We start from the raw sequence: 18467 nt of genomic DNA, 5'->3' as shown, positions 1-18467 counted from the left end.
ACTCTTTTAGTGTGAGTGTCACGGGACTATAGGAGTGCTCACCACAAACAGGACTGGACCGCGAGGCCGAGGTGGGGATACAGGAAAACCACCGCCCTACAGCCGCGTGAGCGGGTCCGGTAAGCAGAGTAGTGTGGATAGCCTGGTTCGGGGCAGGAGAGTGTAGAATCGTAGAGGTACTTGCCAGATTCGGGGTCGGAGAGATCAAGAGTAATCGGAGTCAGAAGCCAAAGTCAAAGTGGAGAGGAGAAGGTAGAAGTCCGTAGGGCGAGCCGGGGTTCGAGGGTGCCAGAGGTCGGGAGTCCAGATTCAAGCAAGCAGAATGGAGAGGAAGGGAAGTAGGACGAGCACTGCTGTGAAATACGGCTGGAGGAAATGGTGCAGCAAAAAACTTTATTAAGGCATGTTAGCCCAGGTTAAAAACACGAGGAGGATCCCAGATTCAAGCAAGGGTCTGTAACGGAAGACAAGAGCAGACTGCGAAGTAGCTTGTAGCAAGCACAACCAGAGACTGGCTATGCTCAGCAATCAGCTCGGGGCTGGTAGCACTATATACTGATAGGAGCCAATGAGAACCCCCAGCGGTGATGTTAGATGAAGGTAGAGCGCTGATAGGCTGAGGCAGGATGCAGGGCAGGTGTGGAAGGAACAAGTACATTGGCGGCAGTGGAGATGGACATAGTGGCGCGTGCGCGCGACGCGCGCAACGCGCGCGACGGAAGGGGCGGAGTGAGTCTGCCGGGAAGGAAAGCCGGAACTGTAGACACGCGCGGGGGTCTGCCCCGGTGGCGCGCATGTGTAGCAGGGCCTGCAGGGAGAGAGGAGAGGCCACGGGAACGGACGCCACGCGCCCCGATGGCAGAGGTAAGAGCCGAAGCGGGCGCCGTGGCTGGCGGCATTACAGTACCCTCCTTTCAGGGTCGGACTTCGGACGATCCATACCAGGTTTAAGTGGAAATTTGAGATGAAATGCCCGGACCAGCCTGGGAGCGTGTACCTGGACTTGCGGAATCCATGCCCTCTCTTTCGGGTCCAAAACCCCTCCAATGCACCAAGTACTGGAGACCTCCTCTTGAGATACGAGAATCCAGGATGGGCTGTACCTCAAACTCTTCTTGTCCATTGACCAGTCTGGGGCGAGGTGCGCTGTGTCGGATCTGAGAATTGGGTATAAATGGTTTTAATAGAGAACAATGAAAGGTAGAGGGAATCTTCATAGTTGCAGGTAGTTTCAGTCGGTAGGTAACCGGATAGATCCTCTCCAATATAGAGAATGGGTCGATAAATCGGGGTGCCAGCTTTGGGGATGTGACTTTTAACCGTATGTTCTTTGTGGATAGCCATACCTTCTGACCCGGGGCATAATTAGGTGGTTTCAGATGATGGCGATCAGCCTGCCTCTTCTGCATAGCCGTGGACCGTTTGAGATTATCCTGAATCCTAGACCAGGAAGCTTGAAGATCCCGAATCCTCTCTTCTGCGGCCGGAACTCCTGTACTAGGTCCAGACTGAGGAAGGGCGGAGGGATGAAAGCCAAAATTAGAAAAGAATGGAGACTGTAGTGTGGACTCATTCCTGAGATTATTATGAGCGAATTCTGCCCAGGGGAGTAGGTCGAACCAATTGTCCTGAGAGTCAGATATAAAACAATGAAGGAACTGCTCCAGGGACTGATTGGTTCGTTCAGTTTGACCATTGGTCTGTGGGTGGTATCCAGAGGAGAAGTGAAGCGCCACGTTCAGTTTCTTACAGAAGGCCCTCCAGAATCTTGAAACAAATTGCGACCCACGATCAGAGACTATGGTTTGGGGTGACCCATGGAGCCTGAAGACTTCCCTCACAAATACCTCGGCAAGTTTAGGGGCCCTGGGTAGGCCTCTGAGTGGGATAAAGTGCGCTTGTTTTCAAAAGCGGTCGACCACTACTACTATAGTGTCCATACCCTTAGATTTGGGGAGGTCGACAATAAAGTCCATCGAAAGATGTTCCCATGGTCGATCGGGAATAGGAAGGGGTTGCAGGAGTCCTGGAGGTTTATTCCGTGGTATATTGTTTTGTGCGCAGGTGGAACATGCAGAGACGAAATGTTGAATGTCCTTGCGCATGCCTGGCCAACAAAAGGTTTGTTGCAAGAGGTCGATAGTCCTTTTGATCCCTGGGTGACCTGCCGTTTTGGCGGCGTGCCCCCATTGCATTACCTTCCGGCGGAAGGTAGGGGGTGTGAAGAGTCGTCCAACTGGCACCCTGAGACCATGAGGGATTTGATCTTGAACCTAGGTGATCTCCGTCAGTGCGTCAAAGGTATTGGCAGACAGGACACATTTAGGAGGAAGGATAGTCTCTTGAGGGTCTTCGGTTTTATCTTCTACAGAGAATTGACGAGACAGTGCGTCAGCTTTAATATTTTTAGAACCAGGGAGGTATGAAATAAGGATGTTGAACCGGGTGAAGTAGAGGGACCAACGTGCCTGCCGGGCACTCAGACGGCGGGCAGTCTCAATATATAAGAGGTTTTTATGGTCCGTAAGGATGGTGACGGGGTACTCAGCGCCCTCCAGCAGGTGACGCCACTCCTCCAAGGCCATCTTGATCGCGAGGAGCTCACGGTTACCCACGTCATAATTCCATTCTGCTGCGGAGAATTTTTTAGAAAAGAGTGCACAGGGATGCAATCTGGCCTGTGGGTTCTTCCTTTGGGATAAGATCGCCCCTGCCCCTATGTCCGAAGCATCCACCTCGAGATTTAAGGGTTGTGCTGGATCAGGATGCACCAAGATAGGTGCTGTGACAAAGGCTTCCTTGAGAACCTGAAAAGCCATGATGGCCTCGGGGGACCACAGTGCGGGATTGGCGCTCTTCTGAGTGATGGCTGTAATGGGTGCGACCAACGTGGAAAAGTTCTTTATGAACCTGCGGTAATAATTGGCAAAGCCTAAGAACCTCTGTACCGCTTTCAGAGAGAGAGGTCGGGGCCAATCCAAGACGGCTTCCACCTTGGTAGGGTCCATCGCGAGTCCAGTGTCGGAGATTATGTAACCCAAAAATGACGTGGATGACTGGTGGAACTGGCATTTTTCAAGTTTGGCGAACAGACGGTTCTCCCGCACCTCTGAAGAACTTGTTTGACGTGCCGAGTATGTTCCAGGGGATTCTGGGAGAATATAAGGATGTCGTCAAGGTAAACCACCACGTGTTGATCCAGAAGATCTCTGAAGATGTCGTTAACGAAATCCTGGAAGACAGCTGGCGCGTTACAGAGACCGAAGGGCATCACGAGGTACTCATAGTGCCCATCACGCGTGTTGAAGGCCGTCTTCCACTCATCTCCCTTACGAATCCGAACCAGATTGTAGGCTCCCCGAAGATCCAGCTTGGAGAAGATAGTGGCGCCTTGTAACCTGTCGAAAAGTTCGGTAATCAAGGGAAGTGGATACCGGTTCTTGACAGTCACCTTGTTGAGGCCACGATAATCAATGCAAGGGCGAAGTGTGCCATCCTTTTTCTTTACAAAAAAGAAGCCAGCTCCTGCCGGAGAGGAAGACTTACGAATGAAGCCTCTCTGGAGGTTCTCCTGTATGTAAAGTTTCATTGCCTTGGTCTCGGGGGGGGGGGAAAGCGGGTAGGTACAACCTCTGGGGGGAATCGCGCCAGGAAGAAGGTCGATCGGGCAATCGTAGGCGCGATGGGGTGGTAATTCCTTCACCTGAATTTTGTCGAAGACATCTCTGAACTCCCTGTAGGCGTCCGGAAGGAGGGGATTCTTGGATTCCGGATGTGTGGCACCTACTAGGGCCTTAGGCGAATCCAGACAAATGTCTTGACACCGGTCTCTCCAGGTGATGGGATGTGACTGGAGCCAGTCAGTCTGGGGATTATGGTGCTGGAGCCAGGGAAGACCCAATATCACGTCTACAGCCGGCATGTGGATGGCATCCAACTGAAAATGTTCGGAGTGGTGACCAGTCATCTTAAGACGGAGGGGAATGGTCTGCTGTGAAATGAATGCAGGCTGCAAAGGCCTATCGTCAATTGCTTCAAGGCCCACGGGCCAATCCTTGGCTACCAGAGGAATCTGGTTCTTCTCCGCAAAAGCCTGATCGACAAAGTTCCCACCAGAACCGGAGTCTAGGAAGGCCTTTGTGGTGATGTCCCCAAAGCCCCCTGATAGGGTTATAGGAAGGAGTATCTTGGATGGTAGTTTGGGAGAGGAAGGAGAGGTTACCATGCCCAGTGTAGTTCTCCCAGTACTCACTGGGGGCTGGCGTTTTCTGACTTGGAAGGACAGGTACTCACCAGGTGTCCACTATTTCCGCAGTAAAGGCAAAGGCCCGCCCGACGCCGGCGTAGTCTTTCTGTCAACGAAAGACGAGTCCCACCCAGCTGCATGGGTTCTTCGGAAGATACGGCGACGGACTCCCCTGGAGCTGTATGTGAGAAGGAAGTGGTTTGGGTACCTTTTTGACGCTTCCCTTTCTCTGCTCTTCGCTCCTGGAGCCGCTGGTCCATACGGATACAAAGCGCGATGAGTTCCTCCAATGATGTAGGACGCTCCAGGGCTGCCAGTTCGTCTTTGAGGGAGTCATTTAAACCCTGCCAGAACACTGCGGCGAGCGCTTCGTCATTCCACCTTGTTTCTGCCGCAATAGTGCGAAATTCAAGTGCGTAGCGAGCCACAGAGCGATTTCCCTGCATTACATTGAGGAGAGGAGATGCGGCTGTTACCCTCCTACCTGGTGTATCGAACACCCTCCGGAATTCAGCACAGAATCGGTCCAGGTTGGAAGTCAGGTCCGGCCGTTGCTCCCATATGGGTGTAGCCCAGGCCAAGGCATCATCTGTCAACAGCGAGATAATGTACGCGACCTTGGAACGGGGAGTAGGAAAATGAGAGGGTAGAAGCTCAAATTGGATGGAACACTGCCCCAGGAAGACACGACATGCTGAAGGCTCTCCCGCATAGCGATTGGGAGTAGGTAGGCGAGGTTCAGGAGGGTGAGTTGGAGGTACCAGCGGGGAGAAGATAGGAGCAGGAGGAGCGGCAGCAGTCTCGGGAGAGGACAGAAGGGATTTGAGTTGTTCCGAAATGGTACCGAAGGAGTTTTGGAGCAGTTCCATACGCTGGTTATTTTGAGACAGACAAGTCTCTACTTCCTTGAACAGGCCATCGTGTTCGCTTAAGCGTCGACCCACCTCAGCGGAGTCCAGGTCTGTTGGGCTGAGCATAATGTCACGGGACTATAGGAGTGCTCACCACAAACCAGACTGGACCGCGAGGCCGAGGTGGGGATACAAGAAAACCACCGCCCTACAGCCGTGTGAGCGGGTCCGGTAAGCAGAGTAGTGTGGATAGCCTGGTTCGGGGCAGGAGAGTGTAGAATCGTAGAGGTACTTGCCAGATTCAGGGTCGGAGAGATCAAGAGTAGTCGGAGTCCAAAGCCAAAGTCGAGGAGAAGGTAGAAGTAGGGCGAGCCGGTGTTCAAGGGTGCCAGAAGTCAGGAGTCCAAATTCAAGCAAGGGTCTGTAACAGAAGACAAGAGCAAACTGCGAAGTAGCTTGTAGCAAGCACAACCAGAGACTGACTATGCTCAGCAATCAGTTCAGGGCTGGTAGCACTATATACTGCTTTGAGCCAATAAGAACCCCCAGCGGTGATGTCAGATGAAGGAAGAGCGCTGATAGGCTGAGGCAGGATGCAGGGCAGGTGTGGGAGGAACAAGTACATTGGCGGCAGTGGAGATGGACATAGTGACGCGCACGACGGAAGGGGCGGAGTGAGTCAGCCGGGAAGGAAAGCCGTAACTGTAGACGCGCGCGGGGGTCTGCCCCGGCGGCGCGCATGTGTAGCAGGGCCTGCAGGGAGAGAGGGGAGGCCACGGGAATGGACGCTGCGCGCCCCGACGGCAGAGATAAGAGCCGAAGCGGGCGCCGTGGGTGGCGGCATTACAGTGAGATGGGCAGGCAGATTATTGGAGATAAGGATAAAGCAGAGGTATTAAACAAATTCTTTGCCTCTGTGTTTACCAGGGAAGAATCAAGTTCAATAGTAGTGCCGCAGGAGGAAGCCACAACCTCCATATTAATGAACAATTGGTTAACTGAGGAAGAAGTTCATAGGCAGCTTGAAAAAATTTAAGTAAATAAGGCACCTGGCCCCGATGGCATACATCCAAGAGTTCTCAAGGAGTAAAGCTCAGTAATAGCCAAACCTTTACATTTAATATTCAAGGACTCAATTTCCACAGGCTCAGTACCACAAGATTGGCGTAAAGCAGATGCGGTGCCTATATTTAAAAAGGGAGTTAGATCACAACCGAGGAATTACAGACCTGTAAGCCTGACTTCAATAGTGGGGAAACTACTTGAAGGTTTAATACGGGATAATATTCAGGAATACCTCATGTAAAACAAAATTATTAGTAATAGTCAGCATGGATTTATGAAGGATAGATCATGCCAAACTAACCTTATTTGTTTCTTTGAGTAGGTAAGTAGGAATTTCGACCAGGGTAATGCAGTTGATGTGGTCTACTTAGATTATGCAAAGGCTTTTGATACAGTTCCACACAAGAGGTTGGTGTACAAAATAAAGCAAATAGGACTCAGTAATAATGTATGCACCTGGATTGAAAACTGGTTGAAGGGTAGACAATTGAGGGTTGTCATAAATGGATCTTTTTCAGGTTGGACTTAAGTCGTGAGTGGAGTACCTCAGGGATCGGTACTGGGACCCCTGCTTTTTAACTTGTTTATTAATGACTTTGAGGTTGGCATCGAGAGCAAAATCTCCATCTTTGCTGATGATACTAAATTGTGTAAGGTAATAGAATCAGAGCAGGATGTAATTTCACTTCAGAAGGACTTGGAGAGACTGGAAACGTGGGCAGGTAAATGGCAGATGAGGTTTAATACAGATAAATGTAGGGTTATGCATTTGGGAAACAAGAATAAACAGGCAACTTATAAATTAAATGGGGATAAATTGGGGGAATCCTTGATGGAGAAGGATTTAGGAGTGCTTGTAGACAGCAGGCTTAGCAATAGTGCCCAAAGTCAGGCAGTAGCTGCAAAGGCAAACAAGATCTTATCTTGCATTAAACGGGCAATGGATGGAAGGAACCAGTTAATGTGTTCATAATAGGTTGGATTTTACTCTAATGTCAGTGGTGTTTTATATATATCAATTAACACCCTTTGGGACACAGCTGATGTAATGACATTAAGAGGTTAATTCCAATACTGACCTATAGTGTTGCTGCATTCTCTATATTCTCTGTTTTAGATTGATACCTAAGTGTGTCTCTATATATGTTGTGAACTTTGTATTCTGTTCTCTCACAAGTAATTACTATTGACTTTTGCTTAACCAATAAGATGAGGGAGATGCCTATATATAGATAGGGACAGACATGCCAACATTAACCCCTGAAGAAGCCGTATCTGGTGAAACGTTGGGTGATTACTGTTGGCGGCGACACAGTCAGAGGCGAGATGTGGAGGGAGGCCCAGCTGAGGAGTTCCTTTGGATGAGATCAGCTCCAGAGCGAGTGAGCAGAGTTGGCGAAATTTCGTGAGACTTGGAGCAGAGCGCGTGACGCGGAAGTGTGCAGTGGTCAGACGCCGGTGCACAGAGCAGAACGGTGTGGAAAGGACTCTATAATCAGGTCTATACTATTGGACATCAGCGGGTTGGGGCACAAACTGATTGTGAGAGACTCAGTTTGGTTAAAATCTCTCCAACTGCCCGTTTTTACACTTACAGAGTGTGAGTATTTTATTTATGTGTGTTTTTTAGTTTTTTTAATAAAATTGCGTTGCACTATATATGTTCCCTCTCTATTCTCATGGTATGGTATTCATCTGAGATCCAAATTCAATCAAGAAAGAAGGCAGCTGACATCTCTGCTAGAGTTAACTCCACAGTTCCAGATCCCATTGTGTGGATAAAGGCTCTTATTTACCACCTAAGGGTGAGTGTATCTCTCACCAGCTGCCTGTGACGCTTGATTAGACATACAGTACTACCCTATGTTTTTCTCCTCCCTCTCCCTTGTTCTTTCATTTGCGCCCAAGTCATTCTTCCATATACTTTTCTACTCGGCACTTTGTGGGGCCATGGACCTTGTTGGCTGCATTTGTTTTAGGGACAGGTAATTTTGGGTGCACCTCCCCTTTATTTATTTAATATTGGTTGATGTTGTATGCAATTGATAATTATACACTGTGGTTATACGCACAATAGGTAATTTTCACTGTAGCGCTTAAAGTTCTTTTTTCGTATATATATATATATGTAACCCTTATTCCCCCCCCCCCCCTAGACTCATCTGACATATCTAGGGTGTGTGAGGGCGGATTACATGTACTGGGTGGTGCGTACCTGCGTGGAACAGGAGGGCCTGAGTCTCCCGCGGTGGTGTGGGGGATAACAGGACCAGGCTTCTGGGCTAGTAGCTGTCACGATAGCTTATGACAGGTTGTAATTTACACCAAAATAACTGGGTTTGAACTGGACTGGCTTAGATATAATAAAGTATATTTATTCCTTTGGATAGGTGAACACACAATATAGTACAGTAACAGACAAGAGGTAGCACTTACTTGGGGGATGGGGAATGAGAAGTATGTTGCATAGCATTTCTCCAGCAATCAAGATGGTATAGAAGACCACAGGATAAAGGGTTGACCACAGATTATATATCTTTTGTAACCCTATCCTTAACATTAAGTACAGGTGATTGGGCAGCAATTATCTGCAGCCACTCTCTAACGTGTGAACACATTTTGATACATGCCCCCCTGCTAGTTGGCACATGCGCAGTAGAACTCTGGGGTCTCATTTCTGTAGCCCCACATTTGCATCAGGAATGCCAGCCAGTCTACTAAATGGAATTTCTGGCAGGATACTCTTTGTTGTAAGGTGTGAAATGGGACACTTACAGACTGCTCTGGTTTGAGTCATCTCCGCCCTCCTGTAAACAGTGTAGGTGATAAACTCCTTTGAACAGCACTTAAATTCTAGACATTAGGGCGCTTCCCTGGCCATCTGCTGTCTTATGGCCAAAGGAATTTCCTCTGGTTCCTGTCCATACCTTGGGACATAGTATTAAAGATAAAACCCAAATATATTAAAATATCCGGTTCCGTTGGGCCCAGCGGGTCCAAACTTCCCAGTTCTCAATGCCGGAACAGGGACACCCTATGGTCCAATTTGCGACTTGCTACGACCTTCGGAACCGGAGTTACACAAATACACCTTAAACCAGGCCTGCACAACTCCAGTCCTCGAGGGCCGCAAACAGGCCAGGTTTTTAGGATATCCCTACTTAAGCACAGCTGGCTTAATTAGTGGCTCAGTATGACTGAGCCACTAATTGAGCCAGCTGTGCTTAAGTAGGGATATCCTGAAAACCTGGCCTGTTTGCGGCCCTCGAGGACTGGAGTTGTGCAGGCCTGCCTTAAACCATTTCCTATTTTAATACAAAAACTCCGCTGTAAATTAAATCACGGTTTTTCACTAAATCCCCATTGAAAACAACGGGTTCCGCCGCCATAGACTTTCAATGGCAAACCGCCGCCGTTGGCAGCTATGGGAATCCGCCGCCATAGACTTTCAACGGGGCAACGCCGCCGTTGAAGTCAATGGGGTTTTTCCGCCATAGCCGGTCAATGGAGATTGGCCGCCATTGAAGTCTATGGGAAAAGTCCCGAACCTTCAAGGGGGTCCATACTCCGTCGGGTTGGTCCAAGAGGGTCAAGGATGGTTCTGCAGCGATGCCGGAGCAGTGACTACAGGTACCCCAAACTCTGGCCCTCTGGACCCTCCAGAACCGGAGATATGGATTCCTAAATTTCAGCTTTTTACACTTAGCCGTTTTCTTGAGCTGTTTCTGCCGCCGCCATTGGAACCTATGGCGCGACCCGCTCTTCTCGGTTCGACCCTTATCAGGGGTCCAGTATTCGGGGACCCGGTTGTGGTCGAGTGGGGGGAGGCCTAGGAACTAGGGGCAAAAAGAATTTTATTTCTAGGTGCTCTAGAACTGTTTATTCCCACGCCACTTAACGTTGAACTTGACTGCTAAGTGATCAAAGCTCTCTTTTAGAAATTGTATCCGCTTTGTGGTTTTGCGGTTTGGACGGCAGCCAACTCGTTCCTGGAAAGGGCCGTCGAGGAATCTCCATTGAAGTCAATGGGCCCATTGACTTACAATGGGAAACCGCCGCTCCTCCTCTCGGACGCCACCTGCTGGTCTTCACAGGAAACAGGACCAAAACAGCAAGATTCGCCATTGAAACGCAAGGAGCTCTAATGGCGGCCTATGGGACCCTGCAAAATGGTGCCCGAAAAGGCGGGAAAATTACACAAAGGGCTATAATCACTAAAGAACTATTAACCCTTGTACTCCCGGATGGATCCTAGTGTGTGTGTGATGCAGACACTGATTAAACCAGATATTACAATAAAGCATGGGAACAGGGGAATATACATTTTCATGTTATAACAAGGGTTAAATCACATTTCTGGGTCTCAGCCCAGTTAACCCCTTGTCTCCCTGGAGAGGTCAGGGGATGGCCAAATGGGGTGCAATCCCTTTAATACCGGGCCACCCCCTTTCTCCCTCTACAGTAGCCTCCATGTTCTTAGTGGTGGTGCAACGCCTCCATCCTCTATACCTTCCCAGGAATGTGGGGTAGGACCCGTATAGAAGAATAGCCCCTGGTCCCAGGGTGGATATTCCAGAATCACACAACAGTCTTTAGTAAAAGATAATGTCTCTCTTTATTGCTCCGAGCCGCGCCCGGCAATAGTAGCAGCAAGCAGCTGCAACAACAACAACAATCTCCACAGCACACATGACCCTCCACTCTGTACAGGCCTTTCCTCCTCTCCTTCCCTCCAAGTATGCACTCCGACAGGATGGACTGCAGTGGGGCCTCAATACCCCACTGCCCACCTCAGAGGGTATCCTCTGGGTGGGGGATGGATTCTCCCCATCACCCCCTCATCGGGGTGAGGGGCATTGGTCCCACCTGAACTCGGCTCGCTCTCCAAATGTAATAGGCCAGAGTTCTCTCTCTCTCTTGCTTGCTCCCAGGACGGAGCTTGGTCTACTCCTCCAACTCCCAGGACAGAACAGCTCAAGAGCCGGATGAGAACAGACAGTCACTTACAGGAACTGGCTGCTAAATAGAGTCAGCCCCACCTCTCATGATGTCAGCAAGACCTCCCCTCTGTCTCACGCCTGCAGCAGAGTCAGGGGCCTGCATCTATCACTCAAGGTAGGGCATGAAGGGGGGAAACCCATGATTACTACTGGCGCCTGCCTTTAACAGGACTTACCACAGTAGGAGGAAGATATGTATAGCCTGTGCTGTTTACAGGGGGCTACATATATATGTGCCTTCATATCATGTCACTGTGTATTGTGTATAGAAGTTCAGATACATGGTATCATTATAGACTGCAGAGGATTCTATGTCAACAGCAATGCATCTTCAACACGTCCCACAGTCAAATTGACGTATTAATAATCAACCCTGGTATAATTACCATCTGACGTCAGTCGGAACATGGACTCTGTACTCTTTACGGAGCTTTAAGACAAAGCAGCCAGTCACTGCCATCATTTCTCCGCGGGATTCCAACACGGAACCAGCAACATGAGAGGGTCCGCTCTGCTCTGTGGGGTCTGCTGCCTTGTGCTGGTAACTATGGGACAAGGTAAGAAATAATGTCAGTGAAACTCCTCACAAGATGGGGGGGCTTACACCTAGGACCTGGCCCTTTTTATCCCCCTGAGAAGTGAGTCTCCATACCTTGTATAAGGCAGCTGCGGCACCTACTTCTCAGGCACTTTCTTTCTACATATATATAGATATATATATCTATATATATACATACATTAATCACCCAAAAATCTACTCGCCGAAACAAAAAATCTACTCGCCACCTTGCCCCTAGCCCCTACTTTAAAAAAATTAATTGAATAAATTCCTAAAAAGAACTAATAACAGCATTCGTTTTTGACATAACCGTTTATTTATTGTATTACGTTGATACTTTACTACAATTAGTCCTTGTTACATAGTTACATGTGTGTGTTCCGCAGTCCCTCAATGTCCAGGTACCCTCACTCCCGCAACCTTATATGTTGGAGGGGAGGTGTTCCCTACCTGTCTTCTGGGTTAGGGGGGATTCCGATGTCTCCCATGTGAAGCTTGAGGCCTTGTCCAGGGTGGAAATAGGCGCGCTGGTGCTCCAGCGCTGCGCCATGCTCGGCGGGCGATTCCTGGCCGGCTGGGTGCGTGTGCGTCTGGGGGCGCGGCCACGACATCATAGAGCTGGTTCGCCCTCATTGGGCAAACCGCTCACGTGACGCGCTTGCGAGCAGCAAAATCAATTTTGCTTGCTCAATGAGCGCTGAACAGGCGCGCCCACCCGCTCACGCAGGCCACATGCATTATTGCAAGGTGTCCAGCATGAGCGCACGCACCTGCTCAGCGCCACCCTGGGCGAGGCCACGAGTCAGATTGAAGAAAGCAGTATAGGTTATTTCAGTGTAGGTATAGTGCAGTTAAGATATATAGGGTAAATAAGAGATCCAGAGTGTGAGCCAGAGAGAGTGTGTGTGAGCCAGAGAGAGTGTGTGTGCGCCAGAGAGAGTGTGTGTGTGAGCCAGAGAGAGAGTGTGTGTGTGAGCCAGAGAGAGAGTGTGTGTGAGCCAGAGAGAGAGTGTGTGTGAGCCAGAGAGAGTGTGTGTGTGAGCCAGAGAGAGAGTGTGTGTGAGCCAGAGAGAGTGTGTGTGAGCCAGAGAGAGAGTGTGTGTGAGGCAGAGAGAGTGTGTGTGAGCCAGAGAGAGTGTGTGTGAGCCAGAGAGAGTGTGTGTGAGCCAGAGAGAGTTTGTGTGAGCCAGAGAGAGTGTGTGTGAGCCAGAGAGTGTGTGTGAGCCAGAGAGTGTGTGTGAGCCAGAGAGAGTGTGTGTGAGCCAGAGAGAGAGTGTGTGAGCCAGAGAGAGTGTGTGTGAGCCAGAGAGAGAGTGTGTGTGAGCCAGAGAGAGAGTGTGTGTGAGCCAGAGAGAGAGTGTGTGTGAGCCAGAGAGAGAGTGTGTGTGAGCCAGAGAGAGTGTGTGTGAGCCAGAGAGAGTGTGTGTGAGCCAGAGAGAGTGTGTGTGAGCCAGAGAGTGTGTGAGCCAGAGAGAGTTTGTGTGAGCCAGAGAGAGTGTGTGTGAGCCAGAGAGAGAGTGTGTGTGAGCTAGAGAGAGAGTGTGTGTGAGCCAGAGAGAATGTATACACACCCCCTTGATAAAGACCCCACTGTGGGTTCGAAACGTCAGTCTTATGTGATATTTTTGACAATATCGCTTTTTGAAAGCCTACCTTCTGAGCCCTGTCTCTACTTTGTCATTGATCTGGATGGTAACGTATTATCTATCTATATAGATAGATAATACGTTACCATCCAGACGAACGATAAGGCAGAGACAGCACTCAGAAGGTAAGTTGCAAAAAAACTATATTGTCATAAATATCACAAAGGTACTTTACCTTCTGAGGGCTGTCTCTGCCTTATTGTTCGTCTGGATGGTAACGTATTATCTAAATATTTTTAAGGGATTAGCACCAGGCTATATTTGGACTATTTCTAATGGAGCGCTGTCTCTTCTCTTTACTATATATACAGTATATATATGTAAAGAAAAGCGCAGGACAGCGCATAGTTCCACGATCAATGAGTGCAAAAATATGTGAGATTAAGGAAGTAATTTAAATTCTATCTTATCTTGTGCTGCACAAAGTTCACACCAGATCCCACAAGTAATGGGTCGTTCCAATGAAAACCTAAGTGCAAAATATGAGGAAAAAAACAACATAGTGTAGATGGTCTTACGTAAAATCGGATTGTGCCCTCTCATTTTATCTATTTGAGTTTTAGGCCAAACTGCACCGTGATGGTCAGGCTTCAGGTGCATATAGGAACAGGTAAAGCTGGTCTCCGTGGTTTCTTAAAGAGGTGAATCCAAGCAGCAATACCTAGCATAATACTGATAATAAAAACAGCATTTGCGCAGTAAAAAAACAAACTCACAGGGTTGCTGTTTTTTCTTTTATTCAATGTTTTTGAGTGGATCCCCACAGTATGTATAAGAGGGTATGTCCCCTAAACATCTCATGGCATGAACTATGTTCTCAGTCTTATCCTGAAATACTGGGCTCCCTTTTTTATCCGCCGGCTGAATGACCAATCTTTCCCCAGTACATCTGCTGGTTTCCCAATCTTTCCCCAGTACATCTGCTGGTTTCCCAATCTTTCCTCAGTACATCTGCTGGTTTCCCAATCTTTCCTCAGTACATCTGCTGGTTTCCCAATCTTTCATCAGTACATCTGCTGGTTTCCCAATCTTTCCTCAGTACATCTGCTGGTTTCCCAATCTTTCCCCAGTACATCTGCTGGTTTCCCAATCTTTCCCCAGTACATCTGCTGGTTTCCCAATCTTTCCCCAGTACATCTGCTGGTTTCCCAATCTTTCCCCGGTACATCTGCTGGTTTCCCAATCTTTCCCCAGTACATCTGCTGGTTTCCCAATCTTTCCCCAGTACATCTGCTGGTTTCCCAATCTTTCCCCGGTACATCTGCTGGTTTCCCAATCTTTCCCCAGTACATCTGCTGGTTTCCCAATCTTTCCTCAGTACATCTGCTGGTTTCCCAATCTTTCCCCGGTACATCTGCTGGTTTCCCAATCTTTCATCAGTACATCTGCTGGTTTCCCAATCTTTCATCAGTACATCTGCTGGTTTCCCAATCTTTCCTCAGTACATCTGCTGGTTTCCCAATCTTTCCCTGGTACATCTGCTGGTTTCCCAATCTTTCCCCAGTACATCTGCTGGTTTCCCAATCTTTCATCAGTACATCTGCTGGTTTCCCAATCTTTCCCCAGTACATCTGCTGGTTTCCCAATCTTTCATCAGTACATCTGCTGGTTTCCCAATCTTTCCCCAGTACATCTGCTGGTTTCCCAATCTTTCCCCGGTACATCTGCTGGTTTCCCAATCTTTCCCCAGTACATCTGCTGGTTTCCCAATCTTTCCCCAGTACATCTGCTGGTTTCCCAATCTTTCCCCAGTACATCTGCTGGTTTCCCAATCTTTCCTCAGTACATCTGCTGGTTTCCCAATCTTTCCTCAGTACATCTGCTGGTTTCCCAATCTTTCATCAGTACATCTGCTGGTTTCCCAATCTTTCCTCAGTACATCTGCTGGTTTCCCAATCTTTCCCCAGTACATCTGCTGGTTTCCCAATCTTTCCCCAGTACATCTGCTGGTTTCCCAATCTTTCCCCAGTACATCTGCTGGTTTCCCAATCTTTCCTCAGTACATCTGCTGGTTTCCCAATCTTTCCCCAGTACATCTGCTGGTTTCCCAATCTTTCCCCAGTACATCTGCTGGTTTCCCAATCTTTCCCCAGTACATCTGCTGGTTTCCCAATCTTTCCCCAGTACATCTGCTGGTTTCCCAATCTTTCCCCAGTACATCTGCTGGTTTCCCAATCTTTCCCCAGTACATCTGCTGGTTTCCCAATCTTTCCCCGGTACATCTGCTGGTTTCCCAATCTTTCCCGAGTACATCTGCTGGTTTCCCAATCTTTCCTCAGTACATCTGCTGGTTTCCCAATCTTTCCTCAGTACATCTGCTGGTTTCCCAATCTTTCCCCAGTACATCTGCTGGTTTCGCAATCTTTCCCCAGTACATCTGCTGGTTTCCCAATCTTTCCCCAGTACATCTGCTGGTTTCCCCTTCTCCTTGCTTTTTGTTTTATAAATGTTCGTCAAGAGGAAAAATCATCACATTGTGTGCGTGTGCGTGTATCCTGAAACCCATCTTCAAACAACCCGTGGAGAGACAGCTGTACAAACAGCAGCACGCCTGCGATACCTGTATATGCAATAAGAGTCATTTAAATATACTTTGCATATCCTATTGGCATATATCCCAGGTATCTCAGGTTTTTCCAGCGACCGCAGCATGACATCACTGGCGCCGTTGCTGTCGCTGGCGACGGCATTATAAGCGCAGCCTTAGCGAGAGAATGGGGGGAGCGTGTGCGGTCGCCATGGACACGGCCTCAGGGCTGTAATTTAGTGTGCGCGTGCGTTATTGTGCGTGCACTTGTAAGCCAGACGTTTGCATACTTGGGAACGCGCACACACACGGCTGTGAGCGGTGGCGCGTCAGACCAGAAAAAATACAAGAAAATTGTATTTTCGCGCTGTTGCCGCGCCACGTGATGCTATGAACCAATCACAGCGCAGCCTAACGCTGTGGCAGCATAGCCATGCCCCCTAGCCGCGCGCGTCACAGCTTGCCCTATATAAACGAAACACCCGCGCAACATGCACGTGCAATGCCCGGCGCACTACCGCACGCGCACCAGCGCCTACTATATAAGAAGCCTAAGGCTGCGCTTATAATGCCAACGCCGACGACAGCGATGCCACGCACCGGTGATGTCACGCTGCGGTCGCTGGAAAAATCAAATTGACTTGACTTCCAGCGATCGCGACCAAGCCGTCACGCTGTCGCGTCGCTTCTACTATAAGCGCACATGATGGCGGCAATACATTTGTTTGGCTGCGACGTTGCGTCGCTGGCACTATAAGCGCAGCCGTAGCCATACAATGCTCCTAATTCGGCTAAAAAAAACTTAACAATGAATAGGTGGCTACCAAAAGGATAACCCCACAAACACACTGTTCATTGTTGTGTATGCAGTAGATAGGTGTGTGCGGGTGTGTGCGGGTGTGTGTGCCGGTGTATGTGCCGGTGTATGTGCCAAGCTCCGCTGTCTGGCCGTATCCTTGCGCAGTACCAATGGCCTCTGTATAGCGGCTTGCTTCACTCCTCTAGCAAATCATAGAAAGACAACAGAAAAAGGTCAGTAGTGTAATCCCATCTCACGCAATCAAAACATAAAGGTGAGTATTGCAAGTAACAGCGCTCAATCATGGGGAGGTTTCTCTACTGGCAAATGCCCATGGAGCATCTCCCCAACCACCGAGACCCAGACCGTCGCGGAGAGGAAGGGGGGAGGGGTATGTTATGAAGAAGGGGGGGGGTATGTGATGAGGAAGGAAGAGGCTGGAATCTAGAAGTTCTCATTGAGATAATAGGAGTGAATCAAAGTGTTTTATGTATCTGAACAAAGGAAAATGCTGTAGGATCAGACGTCACATTTTCTTAGCAAATAATGCAATAACTTGTCAATGTTGTAAGAACAGCTGGAGTTACGCAAACTCTTCTCAAATAAAAGGCAGAAAGTCTCAATGTATCTAAAGGTCGGTGAAATAGTATTTGATAAAGGACTGGAAATATCAAATTAAGTCTAATGAATTATTTTCCCACAGATATCAGTTCAACAACTTCAACCGACACAAGCACAAGCGCCAGCATTTCTACAGATACCTCAACCAACACTGCGACTACAGCCAGCCCCAGCACAGGCGCCAGCCTTTCTACAGATAACTCAACCAACACTGCGACTACAGCCAGCCCCAGCACAGGCGCCAGCATTTCTACAGATAACTCAACCAGCACTTCTGGGACTGCAGACAGCCCCAGCACAGACACCAGCCTTTCTACAGATAACTCAACCATCACTTCTGGGACTGCAGACAGCCCCAGCACAGACACCAGCCTTTCTACAGATAACTCAACCATCACTTCTGGGACTGCAGACAGCCCAACGACACGTAAGCAATCCCTGGGGAACATGGACAGCTATAGGGGCAGATTAAGCCCCACAACTAGAGTCCCAGATGCGGAGGAAAAGAGGGAGTTGTGATGGAAACGCGGTTTGCGCCGCCAATAGCTGTAGATTGCTCCGATTTATTTACCTATTCCCGATATGTATTTAACCCTTTCTCGTCAGTGTGTGGCTAGCCGCACTGGCACCAAAATGGTTAAATGGGTGTTGGTGCAACAAATAAAAATAAAAATTCAAATGAAATGAAGAAATAAGTGAGCAGAGGGCAGTGAATATTTACACTAATGGTTTAATTTAAAGTTACAGACAACATTTTAGGGGATGTAAAACAGCAAAGCGAGTGCTGCGACCTCGTGTGGGGTTAAGGTAAACTAATGGCAGGGACGTACTGAGAGGGTTAAATATATACGTAATGAACGCCTATGGTTTAAGGTAGATAATCATACATATATTTACACCATTTCAGAATCCTAGTGGCTTAAGTAAACAGTGGAAGGCCTGACGTGCGGGGAAGCCAATCCAAAGTAGGATGTACATCGTTAGACAAGAGGCGTGTAAAAGGGGATAGAATTACTGTGCACACATTTGTATAAGGGCAATACAAGGAACTTTAAAGGGAACTTTTCGTACCCACGACACGGGGTCATCCCTCGAGGTTGGTGGAAAAGAGATTTCATCGGGAGCAAAGGAAAGGGTTCTTCACAGTAAGGGC

At 48.7% G+C, this 18467-nt stretch overlaps 1 protein-coding gene across 1 annotated transcript in view; it reads left to right on the top strand.

The window, feature by feature from the left end:
• The first annotated feature begins 11563 nt into the window (after positions 1-11563).
• The window catches only part of MUC13 (mucin 13, cell surface associated), a 74151-nt gene continuing 67247 nt past the window's right edge, over positions 11564-18467 (top strand). The window contains exons 1-2 of the mRNA XM_075609899.1: positions 11564-11719; positions 17397-17741. Of these exons, the coding sequence (XP_075466014.1) occupies positions 11659-11719; positions 17397-17741 (406 nt within the window). The 5' untranslated portion in view covers positions 11564-11658. The remainder of the gene's footprint in view (positions 11720-17396; positions 17742-18467) is intronic.

Source organism: Ascaphus truei, chromosome 7 (assembly GCF_040206685.1).
Source record: "Ascaphus truei isolate aAscTru1 chromosome 7, aAscTru1.hap1, whole genome shotgun sequence".
Lineage (NCBI taxonomy): Eukaryota > Metazoa > Chordata > Amphibia > Anura > Ascaphidae > Ascaphus > Ascaphus truei.
The sequence above is the reverse complement of the archived record's forward strand: the minus strand, read 5'-3'. Positions and strand labels throughout refer to the sequence as shown.